Source organism: Apodemus sylvaticus, chromosome 6 (genome assembly GCF_947179515.1).
Source record: "Apodemus sylvaticus chromosome 6, mApoSyl1.1, whole genome shotgun sequence".
Classification (NCBI taxonomy): domain Eukaryota; kingdom Metazoa; phylum Chordata; class Mammalia; order Rodentia; family Muridae; genus Apodemus; species Apodemus sylvaticus.
The window spans coordinates 48,250,812-48,268,924 of NC_067477.1; the positions used below are offsets into that span (position 1 = coordinate 48,250,812).

Sequence of the window (18,113 nt, forward strand, 5' to 3'; positions counted from 1 at the left end):
CCTGGCCGCAGGCAGCCTCCTTGCTACAGTTGGGCATGCCCACAGGGAATGCCAAGAAGGAGCAGCTATTCTTATTTAAGGTTTACTGCTCAAAACAAGCCAGAAAAGCAGCCCAGCAAGCGAACAATTCTGTGATGGACGTATACTCTGCCTGGAACTCAAGCTTTCCATGACAGGAAAAATGAAATCATGAACTTTATAGGCAAATGGATGAAACTAGAAAAGGTACCATAGACCTAGTTTTGTGGTAACTACAGAAACCAGGAAAAGAAAAATAGGACCATTGCCAGGATATGGAGAGTGGGGAGTAATGGGGGGGGGGATAGCAGAATACAGGTCATCTGATTGAGAAAATGGGGGAAAAGGGGAGTGCTTAGGGAAAGAGGGAGCTAAATACAGGGGACCATAGGAGGAGGGTAAGAGGGATTAGAAGGATAAAAATGATGATACAACAGGAGAAATGGGGAAGTAGGGCTCTGTATGAAAGGGGAGGGAGGTAAATACAGGAGAAAGTCAATGAAACTGCAAAAGAAGAGACAGAACTTCTGAAACAGGGAGGAGCGCTGGGCAACACCATCTTCTGACTATAACATGGCCATTGTATTCAGGCACTCACAGCATCAGAGGTTACCTGCACAAGACCTGGACAAGACCAAGCCAGTCAGCACTGTAGCATGGATAGGGGAGGGGTTTAGAAGGCCCTATTCGTAGTTAAGAAGCTGTTATAGATAATAGCTGCTGGCGGATCAGAGAGTCACTGTATACTGAGGTTGTGGCCACTGGCAGATTGCCTATGCCCCAGTGAAAGGTCTTATCACCACAGTCATGTGTGCATCCACTGAGGGAATCAACTGGATTCAGTTGGTTTGGATGAGGACTGGGGGAGGACAATGAAGCTAGGGGAGCAGTTGGAACAGATAAGATGGGATGGATTTGATGAAAATACCTTGTATACATGCATGAAAGTCTCAAAGAGTGAATTAATTATTTAATAAAAGAACACATTAACAACACTGTGAAGCAACACTAAATTAGATGCCTAGTGGGCGTGGTTTGGGATACACTGTCGGTGACTTCATAAGGCATTCATCATGACCTCCCTTAAGGGACGCATAGGATATAATAAGCTACTAGCAGCTCATTTCAAATTAATACCTCAAGTTGATTTTAAACATTTAATTTCACTGTCCAACATTTTAATGCATGTTTTAAACAAAAAGAATGCCTACAATTAAACTGAATCTAAGTAAAATAAATTAGCTAAATGAAAAGTAGGCAAAATATAAAGAAAGATTTATTCAATATCATTAAATAATTTCACTGATACAACAATAAAAAAAGAAATGTCAGAAAAAATAAGCAATACAAATATGAATCTTCCCACAGCTTTGATGACCTCAAATTTAGCATGCAGCTATTTCTATAAAAATCCTTTGGATTAAAAAAAAAATCCTTTGGATTGTCTTCAGAATTTTCAATAATTCACTCAATGTTATAGACCTTTTCCCCTGTCCAATAGAGGGAATTTCATCTTTTCTATCACTACCTGTCAAAATTTCAAAATTACTAGTTCTGACAAAGATAAGTTATCATGGATTCCAGGAAGGTAAGTCAGAGTGGCTGTCTCCATTCTCAGAGCCTTGGCCATTTCTATAAATCAAAACCCAGACGCCAAGGCTTCTGGGAAATGGAACCATTAGCTTTAGAATTAAACAAGCAACTGCCAGAGAATCAACTACAGTTAACTTTCATTAGCCCTCATTTGCCTGCTTGGTGGAGAGGAAGAACTGCAGAGTAGAACACCTGGGAATGGAAAGGAGTGGGGGAAGAAAGAGGGTCTGCAGCCATTGATGCTGTGATTTGTTAAAACAGGTCATGTTGGCTTGTGTCAATACGTCCAACTGCATGCCAAGTAGTGAGCTTTCCCTGCCCTGCAAACAGTCTTGTTGGCTAGTTGAGCCTTTGTCCTTTTTCTACTTATTTTGCTCCCATTATCAAATCACAATCGTTCTTTTATCATATCACAGTTCCTCTGTTCTCCTTTTCTTCTGTCTCAAGATGACAATATGAAAGATGTACTGAGATACCCCTCCCCAGCGCTGTGGCTGTCATATATTCAATGAGAGAGGTGGCTGCCTTTCACCCAATGAGAGAGGGAAGGCTGGAAAGCTTAGACTGTTGTGATCAGAGATGAAGTTGGATGGAGCATACTCTCTCCAGCCTTTTACCAATTACATTTCCCTGGTCCAGGACCTCTCTTCCTTTCCCTCTCCCTTTCCTTCTCCCTTTCCTTCTCCCTTTCCTTCTCCCTTTCCCTCTCCCTTTCCCTCTTCCTTTCACTCTCCTTTTCTCTCTCTTTCTCTCTTGGGACTCTGAGCATGAAGATCCAGGGAAGCACTGAGAAAGCCTGTAACTATTCTTTCTGGACACTTTCCCCAGTGCTATAGTTTATTCTCTTCATTCTCTGGACTCTCAGATAAGCATCTCTATTATTCACTAACATTCTTACCATTGATGTGCCCTTGCCTGCAATGCAATGCGCTGCAGTGAATTCCTTCATAAGCAGACCCTTCAGTGCTGTCTTCTCGGTGGGTACACAGCAAACGTCTGCATTTTGTTTTCTGCTCCAACTCTGCTGTCTTTCCCCTCTCGGGCACTCCTGTAAGGAAACTCTGGGATCGGGACACCGAGATCTCGAACTGCTTAATCACATCTTCATCACTCTCAGAGGATGTGGACAGCTCTTCATCATCCCCAAAGCTGTTAACTGGAAGCAAACAGGAGTCATGAGTCTCCCATGAAACTCCGTGGTCCAACACAGAGACAGACAAACCAGGACAAAGAGAAGAGAACATGGATGGTTAGCCTAATGAAATAAGTTCAAACTGGATAGAAAAGCACTCTTGAAACAGAAATCTGGGCCAAAGGGATAGCACATGGAGTAATTAGAGATAGATGGCTAGCACCCGGGAGGAAACAGTAGGAAACCCATCATTGACAGAATGACCATCTTGAGACAAAGCGCTAGCCAACAGCCCTGCTGATTGGTGATAGTACATATAACTCTAACTGGAAAAGCAGGGCTGTTATGGGCACATTTGCCCATTGTGCGGTTCTTTGGGAAAGGTACAGTTTGTCTTATGGCATTTATTAAAACACTCAGAGTCAAGCCCCTCTTCAGAGGAGAGATATTTGCAGCTAGAATTTTCCAAAGGCTCCCTAGCTTTGAAGAGAGATCACTGTGTGTAAAGACTTCTACTCATTTGAATCACAAATGTTCTAAATGTTTCTCAAGACAACCCAGATAACTCTTGGAATTGCTGTTTTTAATGTATTTTACTGGGGCTAGGGAAATCGCTTGATGGCTAATGTGTTTGCGGTGCTTGTATGAAGACCGAAGTTTGAATCCCCAGCACTGATGTAAAAAGCTGAGCCTGCTAGCATGTGCCTGTAACCTCAGCACTCTGCTGGGGTGGACACAGGCAGATGCCTGTAGCTTGCTAGTAACTCAGTCTAGCCAACTCATGAGCTTCAAGATCAGTAAAAGACCCTGATTTAAATAATGACAATGACGATGACGATGATGATGATGATAATAATAAGGCAAAGAGAGATAAAGAAAGATACCTGATATCAACCTCAGGCCTCCACATGACTGTGATCAAAAAGACCAATGAACAAGAAAGACAACATAATTTTCTTGTGAAGTCATTGGAGCAGACAGTATGGAAGGTCTTATGGAAATTCACAGTCATGTTAATAAGACAACATTTAAATTTTGTGAACGCTTTCCCACCAGCACACTTGTAGTCTCTTCGTCTCTCTAACTGTTGCTTGTGATTTTGTGTTCGTTGCCTTTCATGTTCCTTCTGCCTCTCAGGGACTTTCATAATGCTGGCTCCTTCCCATTTGGGTCTCAGACTGAATGCCCTTGCATTCTGGAAGCTTCCCTGATCATCCACTCTTGACTAGCTCTCATCTGCATCCCATCTCCTCCCCTAGAACATCTATAAAAATAAACCTATCCCATCCTTTGTTAACTAGTGTCTTCCTATTACATAAAACAAGGCTGTTTTCATGGTAGATGCAAATGCTTGTTAAATATTGAGCATTTTGTGAACACCCAGTGTTGTCACAAGCCAGAGCACACACAGATACCCTCCGTGTACCATTCCCTATAACTGACTACTCATAGCCAGCCTCCTATCTAGACTAGTTAAAAATGTCTTTGAGGTTTCTATTCAGATATTCTATCTTTTCAGAACATCATTCTTTTGCCCTTAAATCAGGCTAGGAGCTTCTTTTATGTGCTATAAAATCATCCTTGTATTTTACCTTATCAATAGCATTCCTGCAATGTGGAGAAATTGCTGATTCTTGGGACCCTGTCTTGGAAAAGAAAGGAAGAGAGAATAGAGTAGAAGAGACAAGAGAATGGGAAGCAGGAGGAGGGAAGGAAAAGGGTGAGTCAGACAGAGGTACAGCAGTGGACTATACAGATAAAGCTAGGTCCATATTTGAGTACAGATAAAGCTAGGTCCATATTTGAGTACAGATAAAGCAGGCTGGCCTGGAGTCCCCTAGCCTGGAGTTGCTGAGTAATGGGCATGGGGGAGGTCCTTATAATGCTTGTCCATGATAGCTGCTATGTGACTAAGTCCCTTAACCTCTTGGGTCCTCTATCCTTTGTTTTGGATCACTTTTAATGTCGCCATCATTTCCTCAGTTTTTGCAAGTTCTCCAAGTCCATCACTACTGGCTGATTGATGGCCATCAGTATTCAATCAATTTCTTGCTGATCTCCCTGGAGTATCTGATCTACCAACAAGAGTATTTACCTATTTCACATTAATGTTACTAGTTCTTTTCAGCACCATGGTAGTAGAAAAAATGTCCAAAGAAACTAGATCTTATTAATACTTCAATAATCTGCACAAGAACCCCAACAATAAATAATTTCCTCATTCCTATTTGTGTTCCGCTTAGTATTCTGGTATGGGATGAACCAGCACATGAGGGAGAGAATCAAAGATCAGTAGGAATACAATTAAATTCCCTCTATTTTAGAGGGAAGAATCAGCTAAGCTCCTAGGAGGTGGCCAAGGGAACAAACGGGAGGGGTGGTTGACTTTGACATCCATCTTTTCCCAACTCTGTGGTTCCATTTGTACACTTAGGATAGTTTTTAACTTTTAAACAACCACAAGTCATTCATTTCAGATATATGTGTCAATATAGGCTATTTCTATACCTAGAAAATTATTAATTAAAATTAAAATATGCACAATTTTCTCCAATGAGTCACATAGGAAGGATTCTCCTTGGTTATTATGCTAATCATATAGTAACTATAACATCTGCCATACCCTCAGTATCCAGTCTTCTTGGAACTTTTTTGCATGTCCTTTTTAGCCATGACAGACTATTATTTTCCCCATTGTACAATAACAACAAAAAAATAAATAAATTGTATAAGAAAACAAAGAAAAGTAACAAAACTGGAACTTGAACACAGAACCTATATTCCTAAACGTTTTTTCATATCATCAAACATCATCACATCAGGAAATAGAACCAAGTCTAGACTACTATTCTCCAGTCTGCCAAAAGGCCATTTCCTCTTTGCTAAATGAAAGAGCAGTATGGTGAGCAGGGCAGCTGGTCCACATAAGTGTGGGCAGGCTGCAGAATCACTGCCTATCACTCTGCATCTGATTTCAATATAACTGCAGCTGCTATTCTCAGTCTTGCTTCCCAAGTGACAGAAATAATCCAATACTGAGTCTCCAGCAGGATTGTGGTGGTTTGAGTAGGAATGGCCATCAGAGGATCATAGATTTGAATGCTTGGTCTTCACAAGGAGTGGTGCTGTTAGGAGATATGACCTTCCTGGAGTAAGTGTGGCCTTGTTGAAGGAAATGTCTCACTGTGGGTGGACTTTGATGTTTCAAATGCTCAAACCAAGCCCAGTGTGTTCTTTCTCTCCCTCAATGCCCCCCAACTCTCTCTCTCCTGCCTACTGAGATGGCTATTTCTCCAGCATCGTGTATGCCTGCATGCTGCCTTACTTCCATCCATTACAATAATAAACTAATGCTCTAACGTAAGCAAGCCACAAATTCTCATCTCATCACAGTAATAGAAGTTTGACCATGACAAGGATCCAGGCATTCCTCTAGAACTTGACAAATGTTCACTTGTTTGCTCCACACAAGGACCTGGTGAAGTCAGGATTGTTAGCATGCCCATTTGAGGAATGATGGCCCAAGGCTTTGTATCAGTCATTAACAGTGTTAAGTACAGACTCAAGATTAAAGCCCAGAGTGTTTTGCTCCAAATATTTCCTCAAGAAAAAAATCAGATTTCTTAAACCCTGTGCAAACTGTGTTCCTTTACTAAGAAACTGAGATCACAGTATTTTGACTCTTATGAGCATCTAGTCTCCAGATTAAAGAGGGAAAAAAATCTTTGCTCATGGTCAGCCCAAGCCAGGACCAATTCCAGTTCTCCAGTGCTTGCAATGAACTGTGTAGCCATGAAGTTCTTCTTCCTAATGATTTTCTCCCAAGATTCAAACTTTGATTCTTATTTGTTTGAATGGTCCAGTTACCTGTCTTGAAATGGAACTATTTAAACAACTAAATAGCTGATCTGGATTTCATTTGATTTAATCTCTGAAAAAATCAGTCTCCACTAAATCATGACATTTATTTCAAGCAAAAGGCAGTATTTAATGGAGTACCATGTGAATATCAAGTTCAAATTCCTTTCAAGATAAATGTCTGAAAATAGTACAGAGATAGGTTTCTACTAAAATCTTAACTCCTTTAGCAATTAACTTGTCAATATGACAGAAAAAATATTTCATAGTTATCTTGGGTGTAAAATACCTTGATACGTATTCATCTTCAGAACAAAGTTCTGTTTGTTTTGTTCAATTAGAATACAGATAGATAGATCTTTAATAGCTGTCACAGAGGACTATGCTCTAAGCCAAACTGCCACCATCTTCAGAAGTTCAGGTAGGCCCATTCACAAAAGATCTTTACAGTAATGTTTGTCAAATCTTGACCTTTTCTCATAGAAAAGGAAAGCAGAAAGAGTCACAGGACCCTTGCTCGAATATCCAGATACCCTTGCCAACAAGGTGTATGAAACTTGGCCTTAACTGCAGGGGGCATCAGGGAGGGTTCATATACATGGCCTAGCAGAGGGGCTAAAGTGTCTAGTTTAGAAAGAACTTGGGGTGCCGGGTGTTGGTGGTGCATGCCTGTAATCCCAGCACTCTGGGAGGCATAGGCAGGCAGATTTCTGAGTTCGAGGCCAGCCTGGTCTACAGAGTGAGTTCCAGGACAGCCAGGGCTATACAGAGAAACCCTGTTTCGAAAAACAAACAAAAACAACAACAACAAAAAAAAACAAAAAAGAAAGAATTTGGGGAGGGGCCTCAGTCTATATAGCTGTATGAAATCCCCTATCCCCACTGGGTAAAGACTTCTTAGTGCACCCTTTCATGGAGTTGAGGGTAAGAACCCACACTCTTGTAAGCAACCCCTCACCTACGCTCTACAAGAAAACCAAATAAACTCATGGGCTCCCATAGTGATCATTGTTGCGATTGTGCCCTAGTTTGTCTTTGGGACCACAGAAAGAGAGGTGTACAAGTTTAGATCAGCCCTTGAGAAGGAATTTTAGTAGTAGCATTTAAACATCTTCCACGAAGAAGAAGAAGAAGAAGAAGAAGAAGAAGAAGAAGAAGAAGAAGAAGAAGAAGAAGAAGAAGTAGTAGTAGTAGTAGTAGTAGTAGTAGTCAGAGTCTTTTGCCATCCTTTGGATGCATGGCCGCCTATTTAGACACTACCTGGCTCCAACTTAGGACTTCTTTCTCATACTGCAGGAGTTCCTGACTTGACAGACTTAGCAAGTCTTCCCGACAAGGACCCATCAGTGCTAGGTCCCTATTACAGTAGACTCAAAAATGCCCCTCACTCTAATTTTGAGTTGTTTGTGGAAAAGCAAAGGAAATTCTGCCTTCATCTTCCAGGTGGGAGAGACAAGAAGGAAAGTGTTCAGTGCCACATAAATTGCTGGATGCAGCGCCTGCCAAGGCTAGAACACACAGGAAGCACGTGAAGGAAGAATTTGACCCAGGGATCTTCCATTAAGTAATGTGCAGTCTTCCCATCAGAAACTTCAGCATCCCTACGTTGGCATACCTTACTTCTAAATGTTGTTTAAAGAACTAAATGGGATAAACCAGGCACTCACACTCAGCCCGTGCTTGGCACAGTGCATGCTCTAACGTTAATTACGATCCAATTGCTATCATGTCGTCGTCTGGTGTGGAAGCCCATTGACACGGAATTCCACTTACATGCAAAGGAACCAACATGCCTGCTCTTCATCAGGGTTCGATTTGAAAGTTCATCATCAGACTCCTCAGAGGGAAAGAGGAGAAACAAGGGCGGGCTCGACAGAGAAGAGGCCAATCCTGTGGGCTGTCTCTCACCTTAGTTTGCAAGCCTGGAGGTGGAGGGCTCCGTGGGAATTAGCAACACTGTCTGGAAGTGGGCAGTGCCCAACACCTGCTCATTTTGTTGCATCTTTTAGGGAAAAGAAAATCTGGGGGGAGGGGGAGGAACTACCAACTGGCAATGCGAAGAAAGGGCTTCTTGAGCTTTTCTGCTCTATTTTGCAGATGGAGAAAAAAAAATCGTAAAAGATCACTGCAGCTTCGCTCCAAGCTTATTAATTCCTTCCACCCACACTAGAGCAATTAGGTGGGGGCAAGTATTGCTCACATCTTATCGGCTGAGAGGAGAGACAGGTGGGTGTGGGCTGTGCAGAGCAGTACTTGGTGCCACCTGTAACTAACTACAACTGCGGGAAATCCTTTGGAGAGACAATTTCTCAAATATCCACGGCAACTATATTCCCACAGTGACAAAAGTGAGGACAAGAAGTTAAGATGAAAAGCAGAAAGGAAGTCAGATATGACAGCAACTGATTTCACATCCTGTGGCCAAAGGGAACCTTGCTAAGAGCCTTGGACTCATGCCAGGAAAGGGCCTATAAACCATCCAGTCTCGATGCTTTTCAGTAGATGCACTGAAGGCTTCTGTCCTTAGGACACGGGGTTATTTAAGTATGATATGGTTTGCCTTTTCTACATCTTTCTCTATGTGAAAGTCTAAGAATTTCAAGAACTTTGAAAAGTACTGATACCAAATTTACACCTTTGATTCTGCAGAGCAGAAACCCTACTGGCATGAAATTACCTTAGAGGGTTAAACAACTTGTTAGCTGCAACAAGAGAGGGAAGTCCAGTATCTGATTGTCCTCTGTGTACCTGATTTGTAGCCCAGACCTTCCATGAGGTGCTCTGACAAGTGTACTTCATGTAGAAACAATGAAATGGTACTTATAATACTTACATAGTAAGAAGCAAAGTAAAAATAAAAATCTTACAATAAAATTAGTAACACAGAAAGCACTACACACACACACACACACACACACACACACACACAAAAACAGTTAAGATATAATGTGATTTCAATTCTGATAATACCAGAGTGAGTTCTACAAACAAAAGGTAAAGCCCTTGGGAAAAAGAAATTTAAACAAGGTAGTTGCAAATACAGACCAAAAGTGAATAAAAAACTGGAAGGGGATTTGGTTTTTTGTTTGCTTGTAAGAAGGCAGCTTTGCTGTGTGAAGCACACAGCCAGAGTGTTTGGGCGAGGTGGTTTATTGCTGAGTGCCTGTGCATCTGGGAGACACCGGGTACTAAGGACTCAGACAGAGGTTTTACTGACTTGCAGTATGAAAGGACAGAGTTCAAGTCAATCGGACCAGTTGGGAAGAAGGCGGGGTGAACCCCCCAAAATTGAGGGAGCCATGGAAAAGAAACCCCAATATCTACATCAGGACTTAGCTCAACCTTTAACTATAACCTGAACTATTTCTGATGGGGGATGATCTATGCAACCTAAAACTGGAGGCTGGATAAGGTGGCCAGATGTACAAAATGCTGCCTATTTGAAGGGAAACTGAGGTAGGAGTTAAAACTGGGTGAAGTTAGAGGGATTGACAAATACCTCAGTCTAGTCACCAAACTCTAGAGCATCGGTCCTAGAAGTGAGACCACAAGTCAGAATGAAAGAGCCCTGTGTAACAAGACAGAAAACCAACACTTCAGAAGACAGGGGCAGCAGCTGTCATTTGAACTGGAAAAGAACAGTGCTGCTCTCAAGGAAGATGAAGGATTCCAGTGACTTCACATTCTACCCACAGTGCCCAGTGCACAGCCAGAAGTGACCAGTTACAGAGAAACAAGCAACATATGCATGTCGAGGGAGGGGAAATCAGTCAGTGGAACTAACCTCAGGCCAACTTAGAAGTGGATGTCAGAGACAGAATCAAACAAAGGAGAACATGATCTCAAAGAATGCCAGGCTGTGAAATTCAACATAAAGAACAAGACAACAACAACAAAAAACTATCTAAATGTTCTAACATTAAAAACTGAAGCGAAAGCTTAAGTGTTCTTTGGAAAGTCCATTGGAAGGTGTTTTTCTGGGACAAACACTTGAAGGAGTGTTTTCCTGGAGTAGACACAGGTGACTAAGTGAAGGAGCATTTCACTAAAACAGACACAGGAGAAAAGATGCTCTTCTAAAGCAAGCATGTGAAAGGATACATGAGGGATATCTTGCTGAGGACATGCATGTATTGGTCCACCTTACATTTTGTAGTTGAGTTCCATTTGTCGGGACACCCTAGAGAGAAGTGCACCAAAAAACGTCTGATGGCGTGCTGCAGTTTCTCGCCACTTCTGGGGACTTGGCTAGGCTGACAGAGTGATGTCAGCTGAGACAAACACAAGTTCTCAGGCAAGACACATGGAGGACAGGTGGTGTTTGGAGGGAGGATAACAAGGACGTGACAGACAGTGGTGGGAGCTGAGCTGGTCTTGCTTAGAGAGTTCGCTATGCAATGCTTGTGGCTCTCCTGTCTTCATTCATCTTTGCTTTGCTGAGAGAGAACAGCCGAGAACTTCTCCTGGTGTCCCTCTGTGTCCCTCCTGCTGACTTGTGCTGATTCGGCTGAGGCCTGGCTGTCTTGCTAGGTCATGCTGCTTGCTGCTGCAATTCCAACACTATTAAATTAGACTATGGGCATACCATAAAGTGTTTACAAGTAGACGGAGCTGCCACTACTGACCTGTGTACTAAACTACTGATTTCCTGACAACGCAGGTAGGATTTGCTCCAAAGAACTATTTCTAAGCAGGTTCACTTCCCCCATATCCTTTCTTTTCCACTACCTCCTATGGGTTGTGGGCTAGAAGGGAAGTTAAAGTGTTTAAGAACCATCATTAAAATAGACATTAAAAGGCTTAAAGTTAGAGAACACCATCTCTGAGTTTATTTTGAAATGCCACTGGATCAGTTTTTCAGCCAATCAAAAGTGACAAAGATGTAAGAACAACAACCAGAATTAACCAGTCTACAGGACACAAAGATCTGGAGAAGGGAAATAAGTCCCCAGTATATCAAACAGACTAGCATGTTTATCTGGGGTCAAAATAAATAATAAATAAGTAAATGGCAAAAATATGAAAGAAAGTATTTGAAAATGATAGATTAGGGTCTCTCAAATTTACCAGAAAAGAAATAAACATAAAGTCAGCATTATAGTCAACTAAATAAAAAACAATGAAGTCAGGTGATTGAGAATTACAAGATAAAAAAAAACAAACCATTAAGTGCAGCAAAACAACAATATAAATATAAATATGGCAAAGAGAGAAGTAACTTGCAAAAGTACTCATCTGACTGCTGCATGCATGCTATGGCACACACACACACACACACTAAAAAAAGAGAGTTGAATTTCAAAACTGATGGAAAGAATGCATAACAATAGAAATAGTACCTCTGTGGGAAATTACAGGAGAAGATGTTTTTCAATTTTAGTTTTTCTAAAACTTAACTGACTAAAGAGCAGGTGTAATATTGCATTGCGGGGTTAATAAAGTATGAAAACCAAATCCTGAGGCAAGACCACAAAGGAGGAAGGAAGGAAGGAAAGAAAGAAGGAAGGATGAAGGCTGTGCCACCACACACGCTACATAGTACGATCATTGATGAGAGCGAGCAAAGCACACAGGCTATGAAGTGGTACAAGTCTGACTCACAAGAGACCGTGCAAACATGAGCACATGTGGTCCCTAGAGCAACCACCCATGGAGCAAAATAAACAGAAATGGCTAAAAATTTTAATGAAGGCGCTAAAACAGAATGTTAAGAAGGCAGGTGATGGGTGCAACCATTAAGCAAGGAGAGACCCTGGAGACAGGAAAACGTAACAGACAGAAACTAGATAATGAAGCCAGTTGGTGTCTGTACACTCGATGGAACCTATAGCTTGACAAGCTAAATGAGGGCATGAGATTAACTACCCAATGGTTACATATCTTAAAGGCAAATATGGATCAGTTGTATGTAAATAACTAAAATACATATTTGCAAGCTACAAACAGAAAAAAATGTAGTGCTGTGGCATTCCCAGCAGAGAAAGAATCCTTTAAGGCAAGAAGTATTATGCTAGATTAAAATGCTTTTTACAATGCTAAAGTGGCCAACTTATCAGGAAGATGGAAAATTAAAATGTGGACACATTTATTAACAGGGCTTCAAACTCAATGAGGAACAAAGAAACAAACTGAAAAGAGAAAATTGGAATAAAAGTTAGAGGGCTGGTGAGATGGCTCAGCAGATAACAGGAGTCTGCCACCAAGCCAAATGACCTGAGTTCAACCCCCAGATTCAATGGTGTAGAAGGAGAGAGCCAACTTCTTCTGCAAGGTGTCCTCTGGCTTCCAAATGTGTGGTGTGACACATACACTCAACCACATCAATAAATACAGAGACAAATAATAGGTGCCATTTTCAAGTTAGAGATTTTAACACCCTCTTCTCTCAGCTTAGAAAGCAACTTACAGGCAGAAACTATCTAGCTTTGTGTTATAATGACACACATAGTTGACTGTGACAGTGTACATTTGCAAAGCTCAACCTGAAATTGTTTGATGGAGTGCTGGGGGATATCAGTCTCTGCACAACTCTTGCAGAAACAGAGAAAGAAAAGACATTTCTCCAGCCATTGACTAAGGTCAACATTACCCGAATACAAGCACTGGTGTATGTATGTATTCCAGTTCATGAATGCACAGGTGTGTGCATGTATGTATGGGTCTGAGAGTGCATGGGGAGGCCAGAAAACAAGCCTAGCTTCCCTTCCTTTTTTATTATTATTTTTTTGAGACAAGTTCTCTCACTAGCCTAGATCTCATCAAGCAGGTAAAGCTAGCGATACAGGGAACCTAGGACCTTCAGTGAATCCTGTCTCTCATGTCTTCCATTATAACTGGTTTGTTAACATAGGTTCACCAAATCAAACTCAGGTCACCACACTTACAAAGCACTCATTTAACTGATGGAGACATCTTCATAGGCCATAGATATCTCTTGACAATGACATCACAGGTACAGAAAATTATGTGTCAATATTCCATATGATCCTGACAACAAAATATCATTAGCAAGATATGATATTCCATCCAATAATGCCCTTAGGTAATCATGTGTTATGCCCACATGATGTGTATCTTACAAATAAATGGAAACTTTAAGATACTAAAATCAACTAATATAATTCAGCTAATTAACACAAGGAAAGAGAAAAAATGAAATAACCACGGTAACACAAGAAAAAATGCTAACAGAGATTGATATTGATTTCTGATCAAACCAAATAGCAAAAAACTTAGCACATTAGGGTATACTTCCTCATACAACAAGGGAGCAAAAACCTACTAGAACATTGAGGCTCATATCAACTAAGGCAACTAATTGGTGAAATTAGCAGAGAAGTTATAAAAGCTAGTTATTCTCTAGCGACAAATTAGAATGAAAAATGTAAAACTGTTTAGAACAGCACCCAAATGTACAAATCATTTGAAATAAATTTAACAACAGGCATTCAGAACTCTCACATTAAGCAATAAAATATTATTCAGAAGAAACAGAAAGAAACTAATAGTAAAAATTCATTCCCCAAATTATTCTACTGATTTGATGCAACCCAAACTGAAGTCCAAATAGACTTTTCTATCACACTTGACAAGTCTACAAATTTTAAAAACAAATAGACATATATTTTAAAGTATAAGGAAATGTAAGAGGCCTAGAATAATTACAACAATCTTAATACAATGTAGGAATGCCAGTTTCTGTGACCTTATGACTTAATGCATGGCTATGTTATTTTTTGAAAAGATTCAAATCAAATATTACCAAATCAAAGTCCAAAAACAGCAGCACATGAGTGTGGCCATGTATCTGTATGGTAGTCACAAGGGGGAATCCATAGGAAAGAGAAAAATCTTTCATGAATGATGGTTGGAAACACGTATAGAGGGATGCTAAACATCAACTCTCAGTTCACATTGTACATACATACATACATACATATATACATATATACATACACATAACATGCAAATATGGAAGCATACACACACAAATTAACTATAGCTCTAATTGCAAACAAAACTCATGAAAAAGTAGGACTGTGAATTATCAAGCAAAGCTGTAACCCCAACATTCAGTTAATAAAACAGTGAGATATGAGTTCAAGACCAACCTGGGCAACACAGGAGGACACTGTCTACAAATAAGCAACAATAAAAAGGTGTAAGCCTTGCTACATGGTGAAATAAAGAAAACTGATGTTAGACTGCATCAATATTTAAGCATTTTGTGTATTCTAGACTCTAACCATCTGCTAGAACAATAGCTGGTGAAGGTTTTTACCTACTCTACGGGCTGCCAACTCACAGGTTCCTCTGCTGAACAGAAACTCTTTAGTTTTGTAAGAGCACATGACCTCACAATGTACTGATTGTTACTTGAATTTCCTGTGTTGCTGTGATTTTATTCCAAAAAATCCTTGACTGTAACTATAGTTCAAGCATACTTTTTTCTTTTTCCTCCAGCAGTTTCAGAGTAACAGGTCTTATGTTGAGGCCCTCCATCTACTTAGGGTTGGATTTTATGTAAGCTGAAAGGTAAGAGTGGGGTATCATTTCTGCAGCTTGAATCCAATTTCACCAGCATAATTTGCTGAAGATGCTCATTTCTCCATTGACTCTGTCAAACAATCAGATAACTGTACTTCTGTGGAATTATATATCTGGGTCCTCAATTCTTTTCTGCTGATCCATGTGTCTTTTTTGTGTTGATACTATGCAGTTTTTTTTTGTTTTTTTTTTTAAGATTTATTTATTTACTATATGTAAGTACACTATAGCTGTCTTCAGACACCGGAAGAGAGTGTCAGATCTCTTTACAGATGGTTGTGAGCCACCATGTGGTTGCTGAGATTTGAACTCATGACCTTTGGAAGAGCAGTCAGTACTCTTACCTGCTGAGCCATCTCTCCAGCCCCAATACTATGCAGTTTTTATTATCGTGCCTTTATAATATTATTTAAATCATATATATTGTTAGCTCCCTCAGTGTTTCTTTTAGTTCAGGAGTGTGTTAGCTATTCTCAGTCTTTTGTATCTCATATAATTTTTCTTTGTCTGTGAAAAATGAGAAATTAAACTTCTACTGTAATTGCATTGAATCTATAGGCTATTTTGGTTAGGATTGTCACAATTAGGTAATTCTTCTGATCCATGAGTGTGGGCTGTCTCAATTTTCATCTTCAGTGTCTTAAAATTTCCATTGGAAAGGTCTTTTGTTTTCTCAGTTAGGATTGTTCTTAGGTGTTTCAGTTTTGTGTGTAGCTGTTATGAATGGGACCATGCTCCTGTTTTTTTCCAGCCTGCTTTGTCATGGGTATATAGAAAGGCTAGTGATTTCCATATGTTGACTTGCATCCTACCACTTTTCTGAATGTGTGTAACAGCTCTGAGAGGTTCTTTTGTCAGTCTGTAGAGTCTCATATATAGAATCACATCAGCTGAAAAAGAATACTTTTTATTCTTTTTCTATATTTATTTTTTCATTCTTTTTCTCATCTTACTGTTCTAACTCAGACATCAAGCACTATATTGAATAGAAATTGGGACAGTGGGCTTCCATGTCTTGCCCCACATCTTAGTGGGAAATTTTTTGAGAGCTTCTCACTCCCTCTGATATTGGCTACAGTTCTGTCATGTATAGCCTTTCTTATATTGAGGCATGCTTCCCCCATTCCTATTATTTTTCATATAAGGGGATGGTTGCAGGCTTCTGATGCACCTCTTAGGAGGATTTGTGATTTCCATCTTTTAGGTTATCTTAGTTAGGGCTGCTATTGCTGTAATAATAAAACACCATGATCAGAAGCAATGTGGTGAGGAAAGGGTGTGTTCTGCTTAGGTTCCCCGTCACCTTCACTGTTCATCATCAGAGAGTCAGGGCAAGAACCTGAGGCAGAGGCCATGGGAAGGTACTGCTTACTGACTTGGTCCTCATGGCTTGCTTAACCCAGTTCCTTATACCATCCAGGGCTACTATCCGGTAGGTGGTAACACCCATAGTGAGTTGGCCCTCCCACATCAACCACTAAAATAATACAGTACAAGCATGCCTACGTCCCTGTATCTTATGAATGCACTTTCTCAATAGAGGTTCTCTCCTCTCACATGGCTCTAACTTGTGTGGGTTGACCAAAAAAAAAAAAAAAAAAAAAAAAAAAAAAAAATTCGCCACCATATAGTCTAATAAAAACATTAGGCATTAAGAAACAACCTAGTTTTAAAAATAGGTATTGTAACTGAACGAAGATTCCTGAAAAGAATCACATGGACAGTAAGGACTTTAAAACAGTGTTAGACACTGTCATCACCAGTCCGCACGGCCTTCATTAGGAGAATAAATGCTAACCAATGCTGGCATTGATGTGGACAAAGGGGAACTCTTCCAACATAATATTTTGATTATTTGCAAATTTCACAAAATATACCCTGAACACACTCATTTCCCAGTCTCTCTAGGCCTGCCTTCCTCACACTTCTGTACGCACACCCCCAAAAAAAGAGAAAAGAAAAGAAAAGAAAAAGAAAACACCAAGTCTAGTTTGTGTTGCCTATATATACACTGCAGCATGGTCAAACTCCCTTAAAGCAAACTGAGTCCTTTCCTCTTGCCCTCCACCAGGAGCCATCATCTGCGAAGAACAACTCTTCTGCATCCCTATCACAGTGTTGAAGAGCCCTCTTCAACAGCTTCAATCCAGACTGTTGCTTAGGGGGCTGCTTTCACAGAGACATTCAATGTTTCTCATGCTCTGTCTGCAGTCATGGATACTGCTATAAAAGAAACATCCTAGCTCCTTACAATGGCAGCATGGATCCTGAACATTCACATGGTTTCTGGTGATAGCACAGAGCATGGACATCAACATGGCCTCCAGGAGAAGCACAGATTACAAACACCATCATGGCCCTTGGTGGCATCATGGCCCACAGACATCAACATGGTCTTCAGAGGTAACATGGACCATAGAAAGGGGAGCTTTTATACACTACTGGTGAGGAATAAATTAGTGCACCCATTCTGAAAATAATGCTAAAAGTTTCTCAAAGGAAGGAAGGAAGGAAGGAAAAAGAAAGAAAGAAAGAAAGAAAGAAAGAAAGAAAGAAAGAAAGAAAGAAAGAAAGAAAGAAAGAAAGAAAGAAAGAAAGAAAGAAAGAAAGAAAGAAGGGAGGGAGGGAGGGAGGGAGGGAGGGAGGGAGGGAGGGAGGAAGGAAAGAAAGAAAGAAAGAAAGAAAGAAAGAAAGAAAGAAAGAAAGAAAGAAAGAAAGAAAGAAAGAAAGAAAGAAAGAAGAACTGCCATATATCCTAGATCTATATCAGAATATATACCCAATGGACTTTATACCCTACAACGAGATACCTGTACTCCATGTTCACTGCTGCTTAATTCACAATTACTAGGGAATGTAATCAAACTAGATAATGCCCATCAAGAAATGAAAATATAGTGGTAATACACAAAATGGAATATCAGCTCTAAAGGAAAACCAAATCATGAAATTAGATACATGGATG

General features: G+C 40.4%; 1 protein-coding gene across 2 annotated transcripts in view; it reads right to left on the reverse strand.

Moving 5' to 3' along the window:
* The window catches only part of Syt16 (synaptotagmin 16), a 97,195-nt gene that overhangs the window by 35,903 nt on the left and 43,179 nt on the right, over positions 1-18,113 (reverse strand). Inside the window, exon 2 of one of the 2 annotated variants that reach the window (XM_052186788.1) lies at positions 2,557-2,767. In XM_052186788.1, coding sequence (XP_052042748.1) covers positions 2,557-2,767 — 211 coding nt within the window. Of the gene's footprint in view, positions 1-2,509; positions 2,768-18,113 lie in introns of both variants that reach the window. The other variant, XM_052186787.1, reaches the window with a different exon arrangement.